General features: G+C 37.2%; 2 protein-coding genes across 15 annotated transcripts in view; one reads left to right on the forward strand and one right to left on the reverse strand.

The window, feature by feature from the left end:
- SCAPER (S-phase cyclin A associated protein in the ER) overlaps positions 1-26,139 on the forward strand; it is a 522,862-nt gene that overhangs the window by 197,318 nt on the left and 299,405 nt on the right. The gene's annotated exons all lie outside the window — the stretch shown is intronic.
- On the reverse strand, positions 19,364-19,786 carry LOC113248079 (ragulator complex protein LAMTOR3-like). Its single transcript, XM_044380438.2, has one exon. The coding sequence runs from the start codon at positions 19,784-19,786 to the stop codon at positions 19,364-19,366; it is 423 nt and encodes a 140-aa protein (XP_044236373.2).

Below are 26,139 nucleotides of genomic sequence, written 5' to 3' on the forward strand. Positions count from 1 at the left end.
AAATGTGCAGTATTATTCAACTTTTGTAGCTGTTATAGTACAGCCTGATGTTTAGCTGTTGTGATTTGAGATTTAGTTGATGTGTTCAGTTTGTGTACTGTTTCAGCTCAAAGGAATTAAATTTTCTTTAAGTTCTCACTTAATTCATGTCGTTCTTCTTGGTTATAGCCCTTTCTTCCTGAAAACTAGCATGCAATGTAGCATATGAGTTATGTGATATAGTAAAGCAATTTTATATTTACTCATGGAAGTTTCATTTTTAATCAGTGGAGGTATCTATAGTAAACATACTTGTTCTACTTAAAGTTATTACTTGTCATCTGTGATGTCTTTATGTTATATACACCTTGTCTGTGACCCTTCTTCTTTGACATGTAAGATTTTATTTATACCACCTCTGACCTAATAAAATTGTACCTTTGACCTTATGCACTTGACATATCGGATAACTTACTCTTGATCTTTGACATGTTTTGTTTTAAGCCTGTTAAACATAATAGGTAGCTGCCCAACAAGAAAGGTATATTGTTTTGTGTTTTTATTGTCATTTTACCAGGAAATTTTTGTTTTTTGAGACTTTACAAAAAGAGCTGTTTTATGTTTTATTTTTTTTTCTCTTTCTTCATCTTAGAATCCAAATGATAAAAGTAGCTAATTTTTGAAGATCGCAACCAATGGGTGCTAGTTTAAATGCATTCCAAAATTTAATTTTTATACATTGCTAAAGAAATAATCAAGTATAAGTTTTAACTAAAACTGATTTCTGTGTCATCCTGTTTTCACACTAATATCTAAAGAACCTAATAGTGATTTTTGTGGACATTGAATGAAGTACATTCAATCATGTATAGAGAACGAAGTTAAAAAGTTGTTTTTTTTTTTTAATCCATGTATTTCTCTTTGTAAGACTCCTTGGCTTTTAAAGCATACAAAGTATACAAGCTCTGTTTGTTAACCTCTGTATTTCCAAAGTTTATTTTCATTTGATGCATGGATGTATAAAAAGGACTTTCATGAAGTATGTTAACTGTGATTTATTGGATGTTTACAACCAAATGTGATTTTATAAATCCCAAATTAGTATTTCAACGTGGAAAGATTATGCACATTAGGTGGCAGAAAAAATGATATTTTAAATTAGCAAAAACATAAAGACATTACTGTATTTAATGAAATGTAAGCTGATTTCTTTCGCCAGAGGGTGCTGGTGTTGGGGTGAAAAGAAGTCTCCTAGATGTCTCTCAGAATTGAGCGTTGTCCAGGAAATAATAGATAATTCCTAATTAATTCATTTCCTTACCTTGCTTACCTTTGTTTGTAGAAACAAAAGTATTTGTTCTCTTCTTATAATCGTGTTAGGAAAACATTTTATCTACTTTTCAACAGAAAATCAAGTCAAATGAATGAACTAGAACTCATTTAGAATAAATCTTTGTTTTTTTTTTCTCCCCTGTACCTCAGTTGGGTACACTTTAAGTTAGACTGGGAAATTATCTAAAAACGTCTTACCCTTTCATATAGCATATAGCTTCCATTGCCTAAATTTCTCTTTAATAGGGTGGGAAAATTTTATGGGGTGTGTGTGTGTGAGAAAGGAAGAGAGAATGCAAGCACGTGTGAAAGAGAATTGTGTGAGAGAGAGCATGTGGTATTCAGTGTATAACACACACATATATAGTTGATTGTTAACTTATATACTTCTTCTAACTTTTGGAATTCTAATGGTGGTAAATTCACTCACATTGTAACTAGGGACATGCAGAGAATATTTGGCTATTTATCCATAGCTGAGTAAGTCCTCTTCATTGAATTAAGGAAAGATTTTTAACTAAGTAACCAATTTGTTTTATTTATTTTTTTAAATTAATTAATTTATTTTTTTAAAGTTCCATGATTTATTACTTGCGTATAACACCCAGTGCACCATGCACTACTTGCCCTCCTTAATACCCATCACCAGCATATCCCATCCCCCCCCCCCCCCCCAGAAACTCTCAGTTTGTTTCCCAGAGTCTATAGTCTCTCATGGTTCCTATTTTAAACCTTAGTTTGACCCAATAATTTAAACAGTTTCTGTGGTTTGTACCTAGCCTGTTTTGAATAACAATCCTCAGTTCTCATCCATTTGCTTATCTACTTGAGGTAGCACCTATGTGTATTAAAGGAAGAATGTGGCTTACAGGACCCCATATTACAAGGAAAAGTTGAGATCTTTCTACACAATGTCTTCTTTTTCAGTTTGCAGTGTGAGGCCTTTCTCTACCTGTTCACTTAGTCTCCTCTGGGTTTCCAGTCCTGATGAGTGGCTGGTGAACTCTTGAGCTGTTCTTTCCACTTAGTGTTCCGGGGGAGCATCAGACATTTATTTACCTCTTCCTGACCAGGTCACCCCTCAGTCCTCTTTCCCTGCCTATCTTTGAGTCTTTGCTGTAACCTTCATTCTGGTGCTGGCAGGCCTACTGGCTTCTACCACAGGGTTCACACCACATAAGAATTAAGAACATTTTGGGAAAGCTAAAACACAAGGTCTCTTCCTGATTGCATAGCACGGCCATATTACTGGACCTCTTTGGTGGCAGGGACAGGCGGAGAGATCATTTCTTTTGAGAATCAAAATTACACTTTTGGCAGTACTCTCACTTAGCTATTACTATCACTTATCTCCCTTAGGATACACATTTTAAAAAATTATTTCACCTTTTATCTCCAATTTTTTTTGGCTGGCAAGAAATAAATTTTACTTTAATCATTCCTCCTTTAATTCCAACCAAGCAACTAAGCCTTTAGGTTGGAAAAAGGAGTTCTACATACTGTGGAGTAAATACTATAGTTTGAATACTCCAGGCTTCCTTATTGACATGCTAAAGGACAAGATAGATAAATTTATTTAATCTCAGGCTCTTAGCTTGGTTTATAAACCTATCGTCTCACTGCATATATCTGTTTTACATATCTAAAATTGATTATTGTAGAGTGTATTTTTCTTGTATTTATTTTAGAATAAAATCTAACCACCTCTCTAGCTGAGTTTTATTAGACAAATGCCATATGCTAAGAAAGGTAAAAATGGATAATTACACTTATAATTTTGAACTGTTACTCCATTGATACCTGTTTTTCATACTTTTTCTGATGTAATATAACCATTAAACTTTTACTGCTAATAATCACAGTCTCTTTTCTGTTTTGGTTTTCTTTTAATAAACATTCAGTTTTGGAGATACTGATCGTTAATCAGTGATTCAGAACAAGAAGGCTAAAGAACTGTAGCTTTCTTAGTTTTTTCAGATTCTGTGTCATTGGTTTGGTAAATTACAGCTACATATGTTCTCTTCCATGGATCTTTTCTTTCAAACAGTTGCTTTACTTAAAAGTGAAATCTCAAATAGGTAACAAATATCTGCAGTTTAGAAACTTAAGCTCTTTAGTGTTTGCTAAAACTATTTTGTGACTCCTAAATAGCTCTCATAATACAATTAAACTATACAGATGTGAAAAGCCATTTCAACCATATTTCTCTGCATAAGTCCTTGGACTATATTACTGTAATACATGCTGCTTGCATTATGGTGGTTATCTAATTTTACAGTTTGCTTGCAATAATTAAGACTATTTTTTCCTCTTTGCATCTCTTTATTTGGGAATTAGAATGGAGAGTCCCAAGCTGATAATTTAAGTGTTAAAGTTATAACATGTTTTGGCTGTTTTTTTTTTTTTTTTTTTGTAGCTGATACCCATTGCCTTTACACAGTTAATTAAATATCTAAACACTGTTGCTTTTTAAAAGACATAAGCTCTTAAAATCCTTAAACTCTTATTCAAGATCATGGTAGCTAGGAATGACTACAATAGTGACTGCTTTTATACATCTACAGATTACAGACCAGTGCGTTCTCATCTGGCTCTTGTGTGTATTTGTGAGGAGTTGCAGAATTGTGGCCATGGGCAACATTAAAAGACCAGAGCAGTTGTGATGACTTTTGCAGCTGCTCTCTTTCAGTTGGATGATAGAGCATCAGAAAGGGTTGCAGTGAGGCAAATTTGTACAGCTCAAGCTGCTTCTACTTGAATATTCTCTCACAGTTTTGTGATATGTACTTCTTTGTATGGAAATTTTATGCCTACCTGATCTTGAAATCCATAATATGACAGTTTCATGTTGGAAGAATAAAGGGAATGAAGGATTTATTAATAGAAGTTTATAAGCAGGAACAAGGGCACCTGGGTGGCTTGGTTGTTTGAGCGTCTGACTTTTCATTTTGGCTCAGGTCGTGATCTCAGGGTTGTGAGATCGAGCCTCATGTAGGGCTTTGTGTTCAGCGTGGAGTCTCCTTGTCCCTCTCCTTCCCACTCTGCCCTCCTCCCACTAGCTGCTCATGCTCTCTCTCTCAAATAAATAAATAAATATGTAAATAATCTTTAAGAAAAACAGGAGTTTGTAAGGAGGAACACTCTTGTTCTGACAAAGATAGTTGACAAGTTTAGCATTTTACCTGCCTAATTTATATAACTCTCATTTTCCTTACTAAATAATTGATTATAAATGCTTTTATTTTAATTCAGACCTTATTAGGTTCTTTATCTGAAATTCAATGGCCAGTATATTAGTTCCAAAGTAAATATTTATAGAAGATCAGATCTTTGATAGAGTTAATTGAGTTTTAGTAATAATTATTTTGTCAGTTTGACTTTTCTTGCAGTCGTTAGAGTAGGCACATCTGTTGTATCAGGAAAATCACAAAGTTGTAAAACAAAATTTTCAGAATCCCAAAATTTGGTCCTCTCTCAAAATTTTTTTTTAGATTACAAAGTATTTCAGCATTAGAAAGGAGTATAGTAAACACCACATTCCTGCTACCTAGTAGTTAATTGATAACACTTCTTTTCTGGTCCTTCCATACTTGGAAAGATGGAAGGGATACAAAGTTCATAAAGTGTGGGTGGTGGGGCCAAGTTCAGGGAATAGAGCTAAATCTGTATGTTCCATGGTGAGAAGTCAATAGATAATCTTAAAACTGAAAAATGAAGAAGTAGCAATACAATATATATTCAGGAATATAGAGAAGAGAAGAAAGATAAAACAATCCCCTAAAACCATTGCACCTAGATTTGGGAAAAGAGTGGGAGAGTAGTGGGAAACTACTTTCTTTGAACCACTGATTATGTAAAATATGTTTGCCGTTAACTTTGACAAAAGCAAAAACATTTATTTTATTTTATTTTTTAAATAATTTTTTATTATGTTATATTAGTCACCATACAGTACATCCTTAGTTTTTGATGTAGTGTTCCATGATTCATTATTTGCGTATAACACCCAGTGCTCCACGCAATATGTACCCTCCTCAATACCCATCACTGGCCTATCCCAGTCCCCCACCCCCCTCCCCTCTGAAGCCCTCAGTTTGTTTCCCAGAGTCCATAGTCTTTCATGGTTCATTTCCCCCTTCTGTTCACCCCCTCTTCATTCTTCCCTTCCTTCTCCTACCAATTTCCCTGCTATTTCTTATGTTCCATAAATGAGTGAAACCATATGGTAATTGTCTTTCTCTGCTTGACTTATTTCACTTGGCATAATCTCCTCCAGTTCCATCCATGTGGATGCAAATGTTGGGTAATCATTCTTTCTGATGGCTGAGTAATATTCCATTGTATATATGGACCACATCTTCTTAATCCATTCGTCTGTTGAAGAGCATCTCAGCTCCTTCCACAATTTAGCTATTGTAGACAAAGCTGCTATGAACATTGGGGTGCATATGGCCCTTCTCTTCACTACGTCTATATCTTTGGGGTAAATACCCAGTAGTGCAATTGCTGGGTCATAGGGTACCTCAATTTTTAGCTTTTTAAGGGACCTCCACACTGTTTTCCAGAGTGGCTGTACCAACTGGCATTCCCACCAACAGTGTAAGAGGGATCCCCTTTCTCCACATCCCCTCCAACATTTGTTGTTTCTTGCCTTGTCAATTTTTGCTGTTCTAACTGGCATAAGGTGGTATCTCAATGTGGTTTTGATTTGAATTTCCCTGATGGCTAATGATGTTGAACATTTTTTCATGTGTCTGTTAGCCATTCAGAATTGATGGAGAGACAAAAACATTTTTTAAAAATAAATACAACAGTGGTAATTATGTACACGCCCATGTTTCTCAGGAATCTTCTGTGTTCTGTCCAGTTTTTTGTTCATGGTTTAAGTCGATAACACATCTGCAACCATAGAAGGCCATCATAGGGAACTTGGATATTTTGGCCAGTTACATTGTTAATTCTTTATTCTTTTAAATTTATTACAGTATCCTTTGATGCCATTAATCCAAATACTGGATTTTCTACTGTGACTGGAAGGCTCAGTCAGTTAAGTGGCTGCCTTGAGCTCAGGTCATGATCCCAGGGTCCTGGGATCGAGCCCTGCATCAGGCTCCCCACTCCATGGGCAGCCTGCTTCTCCCTGTCCACCGCTTATTCTCTCTCTCTCTCTCTCTCTCAGATAGATAAATAAAACCTAAAAAAAATTTTTTTTTAATCCCAAATACTGGATTTTCCCTTTTTTTGCTGTTATTTATAGAATAATGATAGAACAACTATCTGTGTACCCTCCACTCAGGTTATTGAGAATCTCCTGGTAGGAAATTATGTTTTTGTTTGTTCATAGTACGTTTGTTTGTGAAAGATATTTTCACTGGGTATAAATTTGTAGCTTAATAATTATTTTCTCTAAAAATTGAGTAGATATTATTTGCTGTCTTCTTCTATTCCTCATAGGGTAGATGTATTCTATTTTTCACAATTACCTTGGCTGTTCCTCTGCTTTTCACTTTGTACATAACCTTTGCAATTAACTTGTTAAACTAAGAAAATTCTTTTTTGATTTTGAAAGATTGCAGTGCAATTATGGCAAGATTAAATTGGCAAGAGTAGACCTATTTTAAATATGTTTTCTTTTCATCCAGCAACGTGTTTGTCTACTTATGTCTTGCATTTATTTATGTGTTCTTTAGTTAAGCATCCATTTTCTTCATGAGTGTATGTTTGTGTTTAGAAGTATGAAGAGATTCATGGATTTGACTGCTATCGTATATAGAGACCAGGTTAGTCTCTGGGCATTGCTTCAGTTTTAAAATATGTGATGCTAAAATGAGTGCTATCCTGTGTTTGCAGTTTCAACTTTTATTGCATTATGATCAGAGATTATGGTTTATCTAGGTTCTACTTTGGAGAGTTTATTGATTTTCTTTATAGCTAAATACATTGTAAAATTTTAAAAATAGGTTTTCTCTCTCTTTGGGTGTGTATATTAGATTTCCTTGTTGTTATGCAAATATTCTCACTTTCTTTAACCTGTTTTTTTGTCCTTTTCTCAAAAATGGAAAGACTGTCAATATGCTATTATTATTATTATTTATGTATGTCTCCTTGTGTTTTAAAAATCTTTATCACAATGTTTTATCATCATGATTATAACTATTACATAATTTTTATCTGATGAATTTTACCTTTAAGAATATGAAATGTCTCTTGGGGCTCCTGGGTGGCTCAGTCGTTGGGCGTCTGCCTTCGGCTCAGGGCGTAATCCCAGGCTCCTGGGATTGAGCCCCGCATCGGGCTCCTCCGCTGGGAGCTGCTTCCTCTTCTCCCACTCCCCCTGCTTGTGTTCCCTCTCTCGCTGGCTGTCTCTCTCTCTGTCAAATAAATAAATAAAATCTTTAAAAAAAATGAAATGTCTCTTTCCTATTTCATGCCTTTCCCTTGAATATTATTTTTGTATGTTATTAATTTGGCAAACCTAGTTTTGCATAGTCCTGCCTGGTATGTCCCTTTATTATCCTTCCTCTCCCTTCTCCCTTTTGTTCTTGTCCCCATGATAGTTTTATTTTTGCACCTAGGTGTCTTCCTAAAAAGTATAATTTTATTTTAGCTGTTTCCTGCTCTGTTAAAAAATACCATGCTATATGTAATCTTTTGGACTTAACTCTTTTCTACTGAATATTATAGTGCCTAGATTCATACGGACTGGAAATTTTTGAGGCCTGTCGTACATTAAACTACACTTATTTTTAAGTTTACATATAATAACTTTTGGTATATTCATACCCATGAAACTATAACCATGATCAAGACAGTGAGCGTATCTGCCACATCAGAAAGTTTCCTCATCTACTATATCCCTACTGATTTTTTGCCTACTTTTGTTCTACCAATTTTTGAGAAAGGGATATTGAAATCTTTTAATTGTGAATTTTTCTATTTCTCTTGGCAGTTCAATCAGTTTTTGCCTTATGTAGTTTCAAGTTGTATTATTAGGGGCATAAATGCTAATGGTTGTTATGTCCCCTTGATTAATTGATCCCTTTATTATGAAATTACCTTCTTTATTCCTAGTAATATTTTTGATACCTTGTCTAAATATTAATTAGCCATTCCAGCTTTCTTTTGTCTAGCATTAGAGTAGTATATCTTTTTCTTTTATTTTACTTTTAGCATATTTATATTTTTGCGTGTGTCCTTTTCTTAAACACGTAAAGTTAAGTAGGCTTATGGAGAATCTTTGTTCTGCTGCTGTTGAGTTTGATATGAAGCTGCTGTCTCTCTCAAGCTCTTGTCACCTAGGGCTGTGAAAGCCACTCACAGCTGAGGAGTTCCGGCTCTGTCTCTGAGCATTCTTTTTACTTTGATCTTTTTTTTTGAAAGGGTGATGTTATTTGTGTAATATTGTTACTGGGATATTATTGAAATGATTTCTGAGGATGGAGCCTAATTGCAGTCTAACATGCTGTATTTGAAATCTGAGAATTCTCAGAAAATAGCTTTCATTACAAGGCTTGGTTCAATAGAACTGAACAATTCCCTGTTGCACTGTTGAGCTCAGGCCTTTCTCCATCTTCACAGCATGATAAATTAATAAGTTTATTGAACTCTGCACTTTTCTTTGAATCATCTTGGATCAGATCAGAAAGAAACATCAGAATCTGCAAAAGAAGTCTTTACCTCATGTATCATCTCCACCTACCAGAAAACTGATAGAGTATTTATAATTGTCACTGAGTGGCAGGGGGACAGATGGTCGGCTATCATCCTATCAGAAGATGACCTTTTCTCTTTGGCATGGTGTCTGTTTCACAGTATTTCATTAGCTTTATTTTTCTCATCTGTCACTTTAAACAAGATAATACATAGACTGTAGGAGATAAAAATAGAAATGTATCCTACCTGTAGAAAGGGACCTTAGCAGAGTTGAATCTTTTGTATAATTAAAATAATCTATCAGGTTTTAAAAGTTGTCATTGTCTTATGTTTAATTTTTCAAAATGAATGCTGTCATAAAAGACATTACATTTCAGATTTTCTTAAATTTACTGTTTGACAAAATTTTATTTAAATATAATGGAATTCTGGGGGTGTCTGGGTGGCTCAGTCAGTTAAGTATCTGCCTTTGGCTCAGGTCATGATCCTGGCGTTCTGGGATCGAGCCCCATGTGTGCTTCCTGCTAGGCGGGGAGTCTGTTTATCCCTTTCCCTCTGCCCCTCTCCCCCCTCACTGCCCCCCCCGCTAATGGTTGCTCTTTTTCAAATAAATAAATAAATGAAATCTTAAAAAATATATATATAATGGAATTCTCAAACTTTTTATCTTTTTTTTATTATGTTGGTCACCGTGCAGTACATCCCTAGTTTTTGATGTAAAGTTCCATGATTCATTACTTGCATATAACACCCAGTGCACCATGCAATATGTACGCTCCTTAATACCCATCACCAGCCTATCCTATTCACCCACCCTCCTCCCCTCTGAAGCCCTCAGTTTGTTTCCCAGAGTCCGTAGTCTCTCATGGTTCATTCCCCCTTCTGCTTGCCCCCCTTTCTTTATCCCTTTCTTTTCCTACCGATCTTCCTACTTCTTTTTTTTTTTTTTTTTTTATTAATAATGATTTTTTATTATATTATGTTAGTCACCATACAGTACATCCCCGGTTTTCGATGTAAGGCTCGATGATTCATTAGTTGTGTATAACACCCAGTGCACCATGCAATATGTGCCCTCCTTACTACCCATCACCGGTCTATCCCATTCCCCCACCCCCCTCCCCTCTGTAGCCCTCAGTTTGTTTCTCATAGTCCATAGTCTCTCATGTTTCATTCCCCCTTCTGATTACCCCCCCTTTCTTTATCCCTTTCTTCCCCTACTGATCATTCTAGTTCTTATGTTCCATAGATGAGAGAAATCATATGATAGTTGTCTTTCTCTGCTTGACTTATTTCACTAAGCATTATCTCCTCCAGTGCCGTCCATGTTGTAGCAAATGTTGAGAACTCATTCTTTCTGATTGCTGAGTAATATTCCATTGTATATATGGACCACAACTTCTTAATCCAGTCATCTGTTGAAGGGCATCTCGGCTCCTTCCACGATTTAGCTATTGTGGACATTGCTGCTATGAACATTGGGGTGCATATGGCCCTTCTCTTCACTACGTCTGTATCTTTGGGGTAAACACCCAGTAGTGCAATGGCTGGATCATAGGGTAGCTCAATTTTTAACTTTTTAAGGGACCTCCACACGGTTTTCCAGAGTGGCTGTACCAACTTGCATTCCCACCAACAATGTAGGAGGGATCCCCTTTCTCCACATCCTCTCCAACAATTGTTGTTTCTTGCCTTGTCTATTTTTGCCATTCTAACTGGCGTAAGGTGGTATCTCAGTGTGGTTTTGATTTGAATTTCCTTGATGGCTAATGATTTTGAACATTTTTTCATGTGTCTGTTAGCCATTTGTATGTCTTCATTGGAAAAGTGTCTGTTCATATCTTCTGCCCATTTTTTGATTTGTTTATTTGTTTCTCGTGTATTGAGTTTGAGAAGTTCTTTGTAGATCTTGGATACCAGTCCTTTATCTGTAGTGTCATTTGCAAATATATTCTCCCATTCCGTGGGCTGCCTCTTAGTTTTTCTGACTGTTTCCTTGGATGTGCAGAAACTTTTAATCTTGATGAAGTCCCATAAATTCATTTTATCTTTTGTTTCTTTTGCCTTTGGGGATGTGTCATGAAAAAGGTTGCTTAGGCTGATGTCGTAGAGGTTGCTGCCTATGTTCTCCTCTAGAATTTTGATGGATTCCTGTCTCACATCGAGGTCTTTCATCCATTTGGAGTTTATTTTTGTGTATGGTGTGAGATAGTGGTCAAGTTTCATTCTTTTGCACGTAGCTGTCCAATTTTCCCAGCACCATTTATTGAAGAGACTGTCTTTTTCCCACCGGATGTTTTTTCCTGCTTTATCAAATATTAGTTGCCCAAAGAGCTGAGGGTCCATTTCTGGGCTCTCTATTCTGTTCCATTGGTCTATGTGTCTGTTTTTGTGCCAGTACCATGCTGTCTTTGTGATCACAGCTTTGTAGTACAGCTCGAAATCCGGCATTGTGATGCCCCCAGCTTTGTTTTTCCTTTTCAACAGTTCCTTGGAGATTCGGGGTCTTTTCTGGTTCCATACAAATTTAAGGACTATTTGTTCCAGTTCTTTGAAAAACGTTCTCGGTATTTTGATCGGGATAGCATTGAAAGTGTAGATTGCTCTGGGTAGCATGGACATTTTAACTATGTTAATTCTTCCGATCCATGAGCATGGAATATCTTTCCATCTTTTTATGTCTTCCTCAATGTCTTTTAAGAGTGATTTATAGTTTCTAGAATAAAGGTCCTTTACATCTCTGGTTAAGTTAATTCCAAGGTAACGTATGGTTTTTGGTGCTATTGTAAATGGGATGGATTCCCTGATTTCTCTTTCTTCGTTCTCGTTATTCGTGTACAGAAATGCAACTGATTTCTGAGCATTGATTTTGTATCCCGCCACGTTACTGAATTGCTCTATAACTTCTAATAGTTTGGGAGTGGCTTCTTTTGGGTTTTCCATATAGAGTATCATGTCGTCTGCGAAAAGAGACATTTTGACTTCTTCTTTGCCGATTTGAATACCTTTGATCCCTTTTTGTTGTCTGATTGCTGTTGCAAGGACTTCTAGTACTATGTTGAATAATAGTGGCGAGAGTGGGCATCCTTGTCGTGTTCCTGATCTTAAGGGAAAGGCTTCCAGCTTTTCCCCATTGAGAATAATATTTGCAGTAGGCTTTTCATAGATGGCTTTTATGAGATTGAGAAATGTACCTTCTATTCCTACACTCTGAAGGGTTTTAATCAGGAAAGGATGCTGTATTTTGTCAAATGCTTTTTCGGCATCGATTGAGAGGATCATATGGTTCTTGAGTCTTTTCTTGTTGATATGATGTATCACGCTGATTGATTTGCGAATATTGAACCACGCTTGCATCCCAGGTATGAATCCCACTTGATCGTGGTGGATAATCCTTTTAATGAACTGTTGGATTCTATTAGCAAGTATCTTGTTGAGGATTTTGGCGTCCATATTCATTAGGGAAATCGGTCTGTAATTCTCCTTTTTGAGGGGGTCTTTGCCTGGTTTGGGGATCAATGTAATATTGGCCTCATAGAATGAGTTTGGTAGCTTTCCTTCTGTTTCTATTTTTTGAAAAAGCTTTAGGAGAATAGGTATTATTTCTTCTTTGAATGTTTGGTAGAATTCCCCAGGAAAACCGTCCGGGCCTGGAGTTTTGTTATTTGGAAGGTTGTTTATCACTGACTCAATTTCTTCATAATTAATTGGCCTGTTTAAGAAATCAATTTCTTCCGGTTTCAATCTTGGTAGTTTATAGGTTTCCAGGAAGGATTCCATCTCTTCCAGATTGCTTAGTTTATTGGCATATAGCTGTTGATAAAAATTTCTAATAATCCTTCCAATTTCAATGGTGTTCGTCGTGACCTCTCCTTTTTCATTCATAATTTTAATAATCTGGGTCCTTTCTCTTTTCTTTTGGATAAGTCTTGCCAGTGGTCTGTCAATTTTATTGATTCTCTCCAAGAACCAGCTTCTAGTCCTGTTGATCTGCTCTACTGTACTTCTGGTTTCTGCTTGATTGATTTCAGCTTTAATTTTGGTCAACTGCTTCCTTGTGCGTGGATTAGGCCTGTCCCTCTGTTGCTGTTCCAGCTTCTTGAGGTGAGTATATAAAAACTGCATTTTAGATTTTTCTATTCTTTTGAGTGAGGCTTGGATGGCTATGTATTTCCCCCTTAGGACTGCCTTTGCAGTATCCCATAGGTTTTGGACTGTTGTATTTTCATTCTCATTGGTCTCCATAAATTGTTTAATTTGATTTTTGATTTCCTGGTTTATCGAGTCATTCCTGAGCAGGATGGTTCTTAGTCTCCAAGTGTTTGAGTTTCTTCCAAATTTTTCCTTGTGGTTGAGTTCCAATTTCAGAGCGTTGTGGTCTGAGAATATGCAGGGGATAATTTCAATCTTTTGGTATCGGCTGAGACCTGTTTTGTGTCCCAGGACATGGTCTATTCTTGAAAATGTTCCATGGGCATTAGAATAGAATGAGTATTCTTTGGTTCTGGGGTGTAGTGTTCTATATATATCTAAGAGGTCCAACTCGTCGAGTATGGCATTCAAAGCCTTTGATTCTTTGCTTAGTTTTTGCCAGGGTGTTCTGTCTATTTCTGAGAGTGGAGTGTTGAGGTCCCCTACTATTAATGTATTTTTATCTATATGTCTCTTTATTCTGGTTAAGAGTTGCCTTGTGTATCTTGCTGCTCCCCTGTTGGGGGCATATATATTTATAATTGTCATATCCACTTGTTGAATACTTCCTTTAAGAATAATATAGTGCCCTTCTGCATCTCTAACTATAGTCTGTAGTTTAAAATCCAATTTATCTGATATGAGAATTGCTACCCCAGCTTTCTTTTGAGGTCCATTTGCGTGAAAGATGGTACTCCATCCCCTTACTCTCAGTCTGAATGCATCTTTGGGTTCGAAATGAGTCTCTTGTAGACAGCAAATGGATGGGTCATTTCTTTGTATCCAATCTGCAACCCTGTGGCGTTTGAAACCAGAATTTAAACCATTAATGTTCAGGCTGAGTACTGAGAGATATGCTTTTAATTCTGCCATGTTGTCAGTAAAGTCTTTGTTTGTATTGGCTGTGACTTTCTGTTTTGTATCACTCTTGGGGCCTTTTTACTTTTATAGAACCCCCCGTAATACCTCCTGTAGGGCTGGTTTCGTGGTTACGAAATTGGCTAGTGACTGTCGATTCTGAAATGTCTTTATTTCTCCATCAATTCTGAATGACAGCCTTGCTGGATAAAGGATCCTTGGCTGCATGTTTTTCTCTGAAAGAGCTTTAAAAATGCTCCCCCAACCCTTTCTCTCATTCCAGGTCTGTGTAGACAGGTCTGATGTAATTCTGATGCCTTTGCCTTGGTACGTGAGAAATTTCTTTGCCCTGGCCGCTTTCAATACTGTATCCTTGGATCTCATATTTGCGAGTTGCACTATGACGTGACGTGGTGTAGGTCTGTCATGGTTGAGCTTGGGAGGGGTCCTCTCTGCCTCTTGGACACGAATTTTTGTTTCCCTTGCTAGATTAGGGAAGTTTTCAGCTACAATTTGTTCAAATATCTCTTCTAGACCTCTGTTTTTCTCCACCCCCTCGGGGATGCCGATGATTCTAACATTGGATCGTTTCGTTGAGTCAGTAATCTCCCGTAGCCAACATTCGTGGGCGTGGATTTTTTTAAGACCATCTTCTATTTTTAATTTTTCCTCTATTAACCCATCCTCCAATTCGCTAACCCTTTCCTCCGCTTCCGTGACCCTGGCCGTCAGAGCCTCTAGTTTTGCCTGCATTTGGCTCATAGAATTTTTAATTTCTGTCAAATTCGCTCTCATTTCCTCCCTTAGGGATTGTATATTCTCAGTAATATTTTCCTGAATACTTTTTTCAAGTCTACTCATTATCTTGACCATTGTTACTCTGAATTCCATTTCTGATAATTTGGTTACATCCATATCCGTTACTTCTGTGGCAGAGGCCCCTGACTCACTGTCCTTTCTTTGCTGGGGGGGGCTTCTCCTTCTTGTCATTCTGATGAAGAGAGGTTGCGGGGTTTCCAGAGCCCAAAATTATTGACTGGGTCCCAGGCCGTGCCCCTTGTTTTATAGGGATCTTAGAGATGTGGGCTTCTTCTTTAAAGATTTTATTTATTTACTTATCTGAGAGAGGGAGACAGACAGCAAGAACGAAACAGAAGCAGGGGAGTGAGAGAGGAAGAAGCAGGCTCCCAGCGGAGGAGCCCGATGAGGGACTCCTTTCCGGAACGCTGGGATCACGCCCTAAGCTGAAGGCAGGCGCTCAATGACTGCGCCACCCAGGCGCCTGGGTTGTGGGCTTCTTGATTTTTCAGCCTGCCTTCTGTGTTCTGGGGGAGGGGCCTGCCGCGCCGATACTCAGGCAACCCTGTTTGGGTAGAGTCTCCGTGCCCCTGCGAGGGAGGATGGGGATGGGCACTCTCTGAGCCGGTATTTCCAGGCTTTTGTTCTCTGGCGGCTTTCCCTGGCGGCCGGCTATGCCTCTTCTGAGGGTCAGAGCAGCAGAGGCTGCATTGTCGCAGAACAGAGGGATTGCGGCCCGTTCTCCACTGATGTTCTGGCCACTTTAACTCTGTTACTGTTGGTGCTGCTCAACCCTGCGGCGTCCCGGGATGTGCGCACCAACTCGGCGACCCTGCCCTCACTTCCAGGGCCGGCGCGTCTCTGTCCTTTGTGTTTCTAATGCCGCCAGCCACCGGCCGCCCCGTCTCTGTCCTTTGTGTTTCTAATGCCGCCAGCCACCGGCCGCCCCGCGCGCTCCCGGGTCTCCCGGTCTCAGTCTATGCCCGGTGAGCACACCGGAGTTTCGTGAGAAGCCTGGTGGCGCGCGCACCCGGTTCAGGGTCTCAGTCTGCTGTTTCGCGGGTGCCGACCGCGAGTCCGCCCGCTCCCCCGTGCAGGTGGCCCGCCAGCCGCCAGCCGCCCCGCGCGCGCTCCGGGAGTTCCCGGTCTCAGTCTGGATCCCGTGAGCACACCGGGATTCCGGTGTTCCGGGAGATGCCTGGTGGCGCGCGCGTTCATGGCTCACCGGTCTCAGTCTGCTCTCTCGCGGGTACCCTCTGTGTGTCTTCCCGCTCCCCCGTGCAGGTGGCTGCCGCTTCCCGGCGCCCAAACACGGCGGCTCCCTCCCCCTTCCGTTTATCTTCCGATATCCGTGCACGGTTTACAGCTCCCCTCTTGGTACCTCAATACTCAGCGCTGGAGATGTTCATTTGTAGAGATCCAGATGCATCATCCTGCGTCTCAGGCTGATTCCGTGGTTATTTAGGCTGGTCTGGTACCTATTCAGCTCGACTCAGGGGACCGGCTGAAAAAGGGGTCCCCTACTCCTCCGCCATCTTAACTCCTCCTCTATCTCCGATCTTCCTACTTCTTATGTTCCATAAATGAGTGAAACCATATGATAATTGTCTTTCTCTTCTTGACTTATTTCACTTAGCATTATTGCCTCCAGTGCCGTCCATGTTGCAACAAATGTTGAGAAATCGTTCTTTTTGAGGGCTGAGTAATATTCCATTGTATATATGGACCACATCTTCTTAATCCATTCGTCTGTTGAAGGGCATCTCAGCTCCTTCCATGATTTAGCTATTGTGGACAATGCTGCTATGAACATTGGGGTGCATAAGGCCCTTCTCTTCACTACGTCTGTATCTTTGGGGTAAATGCCCAGTAGTGCAATGGCTGGATCATAGGGTAGCTCAATTTTTAACTTTTTAAGGGACCTCCACACTGTTTTCCAGAGTGGCTGTACCAATTTGCATTCCCACCAACAATGTAAGAGGGATCCCCTTTCTCCACATCCTCTCCAACATTTGTTGTTTCTTGCCTTGTCAATTTTTGCTGTTCTAACTGGCTTAAGGTGGTATCTTAGTGTGGTTTTGATTTGAATTTCCCTGATGGCTAATGATGTTGAACATTTTTTCATGTGTCTGTTAGCCATTAGTACGTCTTCATTAGAAAAGTGTCTGTTCGGGGCGCCTGGGTGGCACAGCGGTCAAGCGTCTGCCTTCAGCTCAGGGTGTGATCCTGGCGTTGTGGGATCGAGCCCCACATCAGGCTCCTCCGCTAGGAGTCTGCTTCTTCCTCTCCCACTCCCCCCGCTTGTGTTCCCTCTCTCGCTGGCTGTCTCTATCTCTGTCAAATAAATAAATAAAATCTTTAAAAAAAAAAAGAAAAGTGTCTGTTCATATCTTCTGCCCATTTTAAGATTTGTTTATTTGTTTCTTGTGTATTGAGTTTGAGAAGTAGTTGTAGATCTTGGATACCAGTCCTTTATCTATAGCATCATTCGCAAATATCTTCTCCCATTCCATGGGCTGCCTCTTAGTTTTTTTGACTGTTAACTTGGCCGTGCAGAAGCTTCTTATCTTGATGAAGTCCCACAAGTTCATTTTATCTTTTGTTTCTCTCGCCTTTGGAGATGTGTCGTGAAATTTATCTTTTTAAAGCACTTTTTCAGCACCTACTTGTGCACTCTGCATTAGTTCAGGCACCAGGGAAGCACAGATAAATAACGTCAAGGGAGCCCAACTCTTCATTGTATTCTGTCTCTCTGAGTTTCATGAATCTGTACTAAACACACTCATTTTAAAAAGTGAACTAGTTCTTATATGGTGCTTTCGTTTTTGAATAGTGTTTCAGTAATATCTGTACATTATTTTAGTTAATTTACTTATTTTTACTGCTCAAACTATACTTTAAAAAATACAATTTATTTATACTCATGTATGGGAAAAAATGACTGTACTACTGTGTTTACAGACATACCAATATTGGAAACAGAATTCAATAATGAATCACTTCTAAATTTTAAAAAGAACACACAAACATTGGTGAAAATGCAAGTTGGTACAGCCACTTTGGAAAACAGTGTGGAGGTTCCTCAAAAAGTTAAAAATAGAGCTACCCTATGACCCAGCAATTGCACTACTAGGTATTTACCCCAAAGATATAGGTGTAGTAAAAAGAAGGGCCATATGCACCCTAGTGTTCATAGCAGCAATGTCCACAATAGCCAAACTGTGGAAGGAGCTGAGATGCCCTTCAACAGATGAATGGATAAAGAAGATGTGGTCCATAGATACAATGGAATATTACTCAGCCATCAGAAAGGATGATTACACAACATTTGCATCCACATGGATGGAACTGGAGGAGATTATTCTAAGTGAAATAAGTCAAGCAGAGAAAGAAATTATCATATGGTTTCACTTATTTGTGGAACATAAGGAATAGCAGGGAGATCATTAGGAGAAGGAAGGGAAAAATGAAGGGGGGGATAACAGAGCGGGGGACGAACCATGAGAGACTATGGACTCCGGGAAACAAACTGAGGGTTTTAGAGGGGAGGGGAGTGGGGAAATGGGCTAGCCCAGTGAAGGGTATTAAGGAGGGCATGTATTGCATGGAGCACTTGATGTTATACCAAACAGTGAATCATGGCACACTACATCAAAGGCTAATGATGTACTCTATGGTGACTAACATAAAAAAAAAAAAAAAAAAGAACACAGAAACATTAAAATATTGATTGGTTATAGAAGGCAGAGCAGTGAAAAAAGACATTAGCTATCATTTTCATTTTCATTAAAGAGCAGCACCCTCTGAGAAGAATCAATTCAATTAGTAATATTCATTTATATTGCGAAATAATATATACATAGAAAAGTCAGTGATTGTACTGATTTTGTTACTTTCACTAAGCCATTTTATCTTCCTCACACTCAATGCAAAGAAATAAAGTCCTCATTGTTATTCACAATAAAAACGGTCTTCTTCATTTTGCAGTCCTGGGCATATCACATAATAGGGTGTACTTAATGGCTCAAGTGGATCAAAGTACCATTTTGATTCTGACCCACTGAACAGAATCTCACGTATATTTGTGACTGGACTAATTCCCATGGGAGCTATGATGTACTGAACCATTTCTGTGGTATCCCTAGATCTCACTAAATGCACTGGGTGTTATACGCAACTAATGAATCATGGAACTTTACATCAAAAACCAGGGATATAATGTACTGAATGGTGACTAACATAATATAATAAAAAAAATTATTTAAAAAAAAGGTATAGGGAAGTTGAATCACTATATTGTACATCTGAAACTAATACTACACTGTATGTTAACTGGAATTTGAATAAAGACTTAGAAAGAAAAGAAAAGACCCTACACAAGAAAAGATAACAGTCTGTCCATAAATTATATCTACAGACTCTTTTGTGTCATTTGGGAAAAGGGACCCTTTCTTGAGTACATGATTACAAGTATTCTTGTGGTCTAAAGATTGCCAGATTGATATTGTGTCCGTTGTAATGAAAAACGGTATACTTCAAAATCACTGCCAGATTAAGAAACTCCCACAGTTTGTCTCAGTTCTTCAAATAACAGAGCAAGTTCCCTTTCTAGGCTGACAATGAGTCCTGTATTGGTATTGTTGCTGGCTATGAAACTCACCACCAAAGGTAAATGATTGAATTGTACCACCTGGTAGGTGTTATGGTAACAGATGATACTCTTATTTTTTGGAAGTCCAAGTTTGCTCCCTTGGTCTGTTGCAAGGGCAAAAGTAGATAAGAAAACAGGTCTCAAAGCATACTCTAGAGCATTATCTTTGGCCACTTTAATAACAGGAACCCTGTCTCTACCTGTCACAACAATAGCATGGAGCCCTTCAAAACTTGGTAATTTTTTATGCAGGAATCTCTTTAGGCCCTGGCTTTCTGGGCTGCTATGTTCTCTCAGCTGTAAATTCAGGGACAGCTTGTACATACTTTATTTGATGCGATTAATTCCATGCTACAAATCAGTAATTACGAGTCAGCTTTCCTCTGAAGTCATTCTGGAGGATAATCTGCTGAAATAGTTTTATGGAGGAGTGATGTCCGTCAAAAATAGTTTACTACAGATTGTTTCAGTGTTATCCTGGGTGAAACTATGACACCCAGAGATTTGTACCCTTTAACTTAAGCAGTTAGCATAAGCCCTTGGCATATAGTAAAGTATTGAATTAAATGTTAGTAAACTAAATGTTATGAGCTACACTACAGTTTATTGTTTTCAGTATACCATGTCTGTGGACAGTGATATTCAAAATACACGAAGAGTGCTATCTAAAAATATCGTGCTGTTGTTAGTTGAGTATTCTTTTATTTCTTCCCTTCTTTCATCTGCTTCTCTTTTTCTCCCAATTTTTCTTCTTTTCTTCCCAAATAGCTTCATCTCTCCATTCCTTCACTTCTTCCTCATCCCTCACTTTTCTTACCCTCCTCATCATCCGGAGAAACAACTCATGTTCAAGCCCTCCAGCCTCCACCCTTCCCCAGTTTTTGTAGAAGACAACAGGAAAGCTGTAAAATGCCTCCTGTTGATCTTACTTGTTGTTCTGCAAGGCAGGCTTAAAAGAGTGGAATGCCTCATAATATTTTTAAGAACTTAAGGAAAAACTCTTTGATTCTGGAATAGACTGATATCATTGGATTTCAGATTCAAAGTTGAAGTACTGGAAGAGGTTTAGAGAAAAATGCTGTTTTTTCCAAGCAATATGTGAAACCCTTACATTAATTTCTCATCTATTTAGGTTAGTAACTTGGCATCCACCCAGCTCTTGAAAGCAAACTTTGAGTTGCAGAGAAATAAGTAAGCCTCTTGAGCATGAGATTGGATTTCTATAAGGGAAACTTTATTTTCATATAAAAATGCATTTGTATTGTAATGAAGCTTTAGTCCTTTATTTTCAAAGGAGACATATTTAAATCCTTTTGATCTAGGAAGAATATCCTTAAAAATTCTCATGTCTGTGTTATAATATTTTTAAGTAACGGGGAGCAGGTTATTTCTTTTGATGTACTACAGTTTATGAAATGTGTTTATTCTGAGGTATAACTTGAGTTCTAAAAATGGCAATTTAATCAAATTCTATATTGTGTCATCTATATTTTCTTGGGTATTCTCTTTTTAGAGCTTTTTATATTCTTTCCCAAAGATCATGAATCTATCTGTAGCTTAATTTTTTTCATGTCTCTTTTAAAAAGTAAGGAACTATGAGACTCTTTAGGAGGAGTCTGAAAACATATCAAGGCCATAAACTTCAGTATGAATTATTTCATTAAATAAAGTAAATTGTGGTAGGAAAAAAAACCCATAAAAGGTAATTAAAAGAATAAGAAGGGTATAAACTTTGATGAGATCATGTCTGTATAGGTATTAGTTTCTTATATACGTTATTTCTATTTCATATTGTAGTAATGTTTTTTAAATAAGCCACAATTGTGAACTTAAAAGCTAGACTTAATAATTTGTGTGTGTCTTTGTGTGTGTGTGTGTGTGTGTGTGTGTGTGTGTGTGTGTGTGTTTAGCCATCTCTGATTAGCTTTTGGGCTTGTTACATTGATTTTTAGAATGTTAGAAAAGGGAGGACTTTAGGATTTCTTGTCTAATCCCTTTATTTTACTAGGGAGGAAACTGAGGCCCAGATAAGTCACTCAGTCATGAGTCACAGAATTTATCTTGGTGTAGATATTTTGACTTGTAGTTCAGTGCTGTTTCTACTGCATCAACCTGATTTTCTATGCCTAAAGGAAAAACAGTGTTTCCTATGAATGCTTGTTTAGGATTAATAGTCAAAATGGCCAACTTCCTGCCTTGTTAGTAAGAGAGTAGGAGTTGCCATCAACGGTATTCCATGAGGCTAGGAGGTGTACTTTTTTAGTTATGAAGGAAGGAGATCCAGTAGCTTTTGGTGTGATTTTTTGGTCCACTTGAGTGCTTCGTATTTTGAATATGTCTAAGTAAATCATAGATACTGTGTCTTAAGGAGTACATTTTACTTTTCCTTGTGCCTGTGGCATAATAGAACTGTGAGTAGATATGGAAGATGAGTGTATTTTTGCACAATTAATATTCATTCTTCTGCAGCACTAATAAGCTTACAGCAACTGTAACCTTGTACAAATCAACACTGTTTTCTTTAGAAAGCTTACTTTTCTCTGCATTTCCATATTAGCATTAATTTTGTAATAATTAAAATATTAATTGTTGAAAATTGGATTAAAAATGCCTACTGTTAACATTTTGACCTATTTTCTGCTCTTTATATATTAATATATAAATCTTACATGCTTATTTATATATAAACTACATTGCATAGATTTGAATCCTGATTTTTTAACATTATACAGTGTATGTTTTTAATATCATTACTATTGTTTAAAATTAATCAAATCTGTGTAATATCATCTTAATGTATGTGCCACAATTTATGTAATCAATTCCCTACTATTTTGTTGTAAATCTTACTGCAGTGAATATATTTGTAGAGAAATATTTTTGTACCTCTCTGTTTCCTTTTGGCAGTTTTGAAAAAGTAAAGTTATTTAAGGTATCTTTATTATTTTTTAATGGAGCATTTTATTAAATATTAAGTAGACAAGGCTGTTTATATAGAATGGAGACAGAGATACCAATATCTGAAGAGCTCCATCTGTAAATGGCCAGGGCTGTAGATAACTTGAAACACGTAACATTTCAAATAAAAGGAAATGAGATTACTCTGTTTTTCTGATCTCAGCTGTTCCTTTTAAGAAAGAATGTCATCAAGGATTAGAGCCCAAAGATTAGGTTCTAGGGTTCATGGCAGCACACAAATCATAGCAGGAATCTAGAACAATGAGTAGGGAGAGGGAAAAAAAGGAGCCAGATTTTATAGAACAGATTACTGGTGAGGATAGAGTGAGAAGAAGTGCTGCCTGCCTGTCTACACAGGTGCTCAAGGATTGCTCAGATATACTGGATGCTGGACCTTGTGCAGCAAGATTAATTTCAGAAGATACCAACTATTAGGTGGATCCTGCTAGTGTACTTCCTATCACAACAGATTGGGCTATGGAATTAGGTGAAGAGCTTTAGAATCTTCATCTCTGACTCAATAAGCAGAGCCTGGCTCTTTTTGGTCAGCACTGTTTCTTAGGAGTCTCAGGTTATTCATCATTTTGTAATTGCTAGGTAACTTTTGCCCTGTCCCATATTGAATCAATAAAAATATATAACTACTTCTTTCAGTGAAGTACTTTCTTATTATTTCTGCTTTTTTGCAGAACATTGTCTCCCATCCTTATAATAGATTTGAAACTTGCAGTATGCACTTTAGTACTTGAATAGTCGCAAATATGTTAATTACATTTTAGGTTCAGCTTTTAGATGCTTGAGAGATATGAATATTATTATTTCATTTACTTCTTTTGGCAAGCCAGAGTTTTAAGATTCATGTGTACAAATTACTTTTCCTTACAAGGTGACTCTTAACTAGTTATTATGACTAGTTATTATTATTAAAACATAATAGTAGAAGAATAATAAGCCATAGCAATGATAAATTCATAGTGAGTCCCTCCCAAATACTATTTTGAAGTCAATTCCAGATATTACTTCATGATAGCTATTTTTAAAAATATTTTCTTTCTGTTAATTATACATACTTATTATAAAAGAGAAAATTAAAAATCTATCACATTCATCTTTGAAAATTTTAGTATTTTGCCTTGTCTTATAGTCATTTTATGCATACACATATAAGTATACAAAGATATATATAGCTATACATATAAATTTTTTATGTAATTGCATTAAGGAAAAAAAACTAATCTGTTGTTATAGAAGAAACAAAAATAAAAGATTTTAAGAACACAAGTTAATTTCTTACAGTACAGCCCTGAGGTTAGCAGTATAAGTTGTCAGGGTAGATTTATTCCATGTGGTCGGTCCATCCGTCCTTCCTTCCTTCCATCTCTCTTTTTCTTTTCTTTTTTCTTTTTGAGTATAGTTAACACACTATGTTACATTAGTTTCAGATGTACAACTTAGTGATTTGATAAGTTTGTACACTATGCTGTGTTCACCACAAGTGTAACTACTCTCTGTCCTGTTACATGGGTAATATAATACCATCTACTGAATTACATTTGCTGTGCTTTTTATTCCCTTGTTTCATAACTGGAAGGCTGTATCTGCCACTCCTCTTCATCCATTTTGCCCAGCCCCCTGCCCCTCTCCCCTCTGGCAACTATCGGTTTGTATTTATAGGTCTGACTCTACTTTTTGTTTGTTTAGTATTTGTTTTCTTAGATTCCACTTTATGAGTGGAATCAAATGCCATTTGATTTTTCAGGGACCTATCTTCTTCTTTCTCTATCATCCTACAGTATATGCCCTTCCCTTCAGGCTCAGAGCTGTGTTAGAGGCTCTTTTGTGTTCTAGTTTGCTGAAGAGGAAGAAATAAATGGGTCTTCAAACACTGAGCATGCGTTCATATTCTGTTGATCAGAACTCAATCACATGGCTACCTCTATATAAGAGGGACTTAGAGGACTAGGAAATTCAGTTCCTAGCCAAGGAAAAATGTGACTTCTAAGGCTCTATTACTGTACAATGTGCTTCAGTGCAAGGTTTCTCTGGCTTTTCTATTACTTACCCATGGGCAGGTGAATCTAGAGGCTTGATCAGAGTAAGGTTCAACCCAAACCCATAATTAGTATTGAGTTCTATAATTGGGAAATCTATAATTGGTATTGAGTTCTTTCACCAGCATGAACATAATGTCTGATTTTCTTTCTTTTTCTCATATTAATGTATTAGCTCTTGATTAATGGATACCTAGGTCCGTTAATTAATAGGTATATTCCAATTTAACATTTTATTTTCATTTATTAATTGATATATATTTATAAAGAGATGCTTTCCCTCATCTATTTGGTTACTCAGTGGCAGGGTAAATTTTTGTTTGCCTGTTTTCAAAGTAATGAATTTGTTCCCTAATATTCTGCAAAGGTTCCAACTAGTTTTTTTTAAATATAGGTATTATTATAAACTCATGGATTTAAACACTTTTGAGGGGTTTCAGTCATTTAAAATTCTCTTTTTTGAAGCTCAGATTATGCCATATTTTGGTCAGTGAGAGCCTCTTAAAAAGTTTGCACTTAAATTCTTTTGACATGAGCCTAGTCGAATTTGATACTTATCCTTCTACTTGGTATGGCAAGATATTTAGTCTTATGATCAGTTATTTCACTAAGAAGCCCTTGTTACTTTTATTTAGAAATGGTATTCCAAGAGCATTATTAGGGATGCTTATTGCTACTGGGTTGATCATTGTGAACAGAATTAGGAAATAAGTAAAATATATGTGATATATATATATGAATTGTATATGTATTCACACTCATATATACATCTGTGTGTGTACATAGACATTTATTTTTTACTTAAAGATAATGGATTCATGAATTCTTAAAATTGAAATTTAAGATGAAGGGTGTTTTATTTAACCTTCTATGGATTGTATCTATATCTCTTTTCTTCCATACAAAACATTCAGGAAATCAAAAGCAGGGAATGATAAAATTATGATATCCATAATCTCCTTTACTTTATCCCACATTACATACACGGCAGTCTTAGAACAACATTACCACTACTCCCACTGCCAGTGTAATTACTGAGAACATAAGTTTTCCCATTCTTTCTTTTTCTTTTATAGTAATACTAAGAAAAATCTGAGGCACAGCCATTATATACTATTTTCTTTAGCTTTTAACTACCAGCTTAGTCTTAGCTCTTTAAGTTTGTAATGGTTAATACTAATCCTTATGTATATGTCTTTCTAGTCATTTTGGTTTTCTAAGGCTTGTCTTTTTTCTTTTTTTTTAAATTTTGTTAAATTTTTGAACTTTTTTCATTTCTTCTTTTCTTATTTAAAAATTTTAATTCCAATATAGTTAATATACAGTGTTACATTAGTTTCAGGTGTACAATATACTGATTCAGGAGTCTGTACATTACTCAGTGCTCATCATGATAAGTGTACCTTTAATGCCTTCTATTTCAGCCATCGTCCCACCCCCATCCCCTCTGGTAACCACCAGTTCTCTATATTTATGGAGAGTCTGGTTTTTTTCTTTGTCTCTTTATTCCTTTGTTCCTTTTATGTTGGTTCTTAAATTCCACATATGAATGACATCATATTATATTTTTCTTTATCTGACTGACTTATTTTACTTAGCATTACACCCTCTAGATCCAGCCGTGTTGTTTGAAATGCAAGATTTCATTCTTTCACATGGTTAATATTC

The sequence above is a fragment of the Ursus arctos genome, unplaced genomic scaffold (genome assembly GCF_023065955.2).
Source record: "Ursus arctos isolate Adak ecotype North America unplaced genomic scaffold, UrsArc2.0 scaffold_28, whole genome shotgun sequence".
Lineage (NCBI taxonomy): Eukaryota > Metazoa > Chordata > Mammalia > Carnivora > Ursidae > Ursus > Ursus arctos.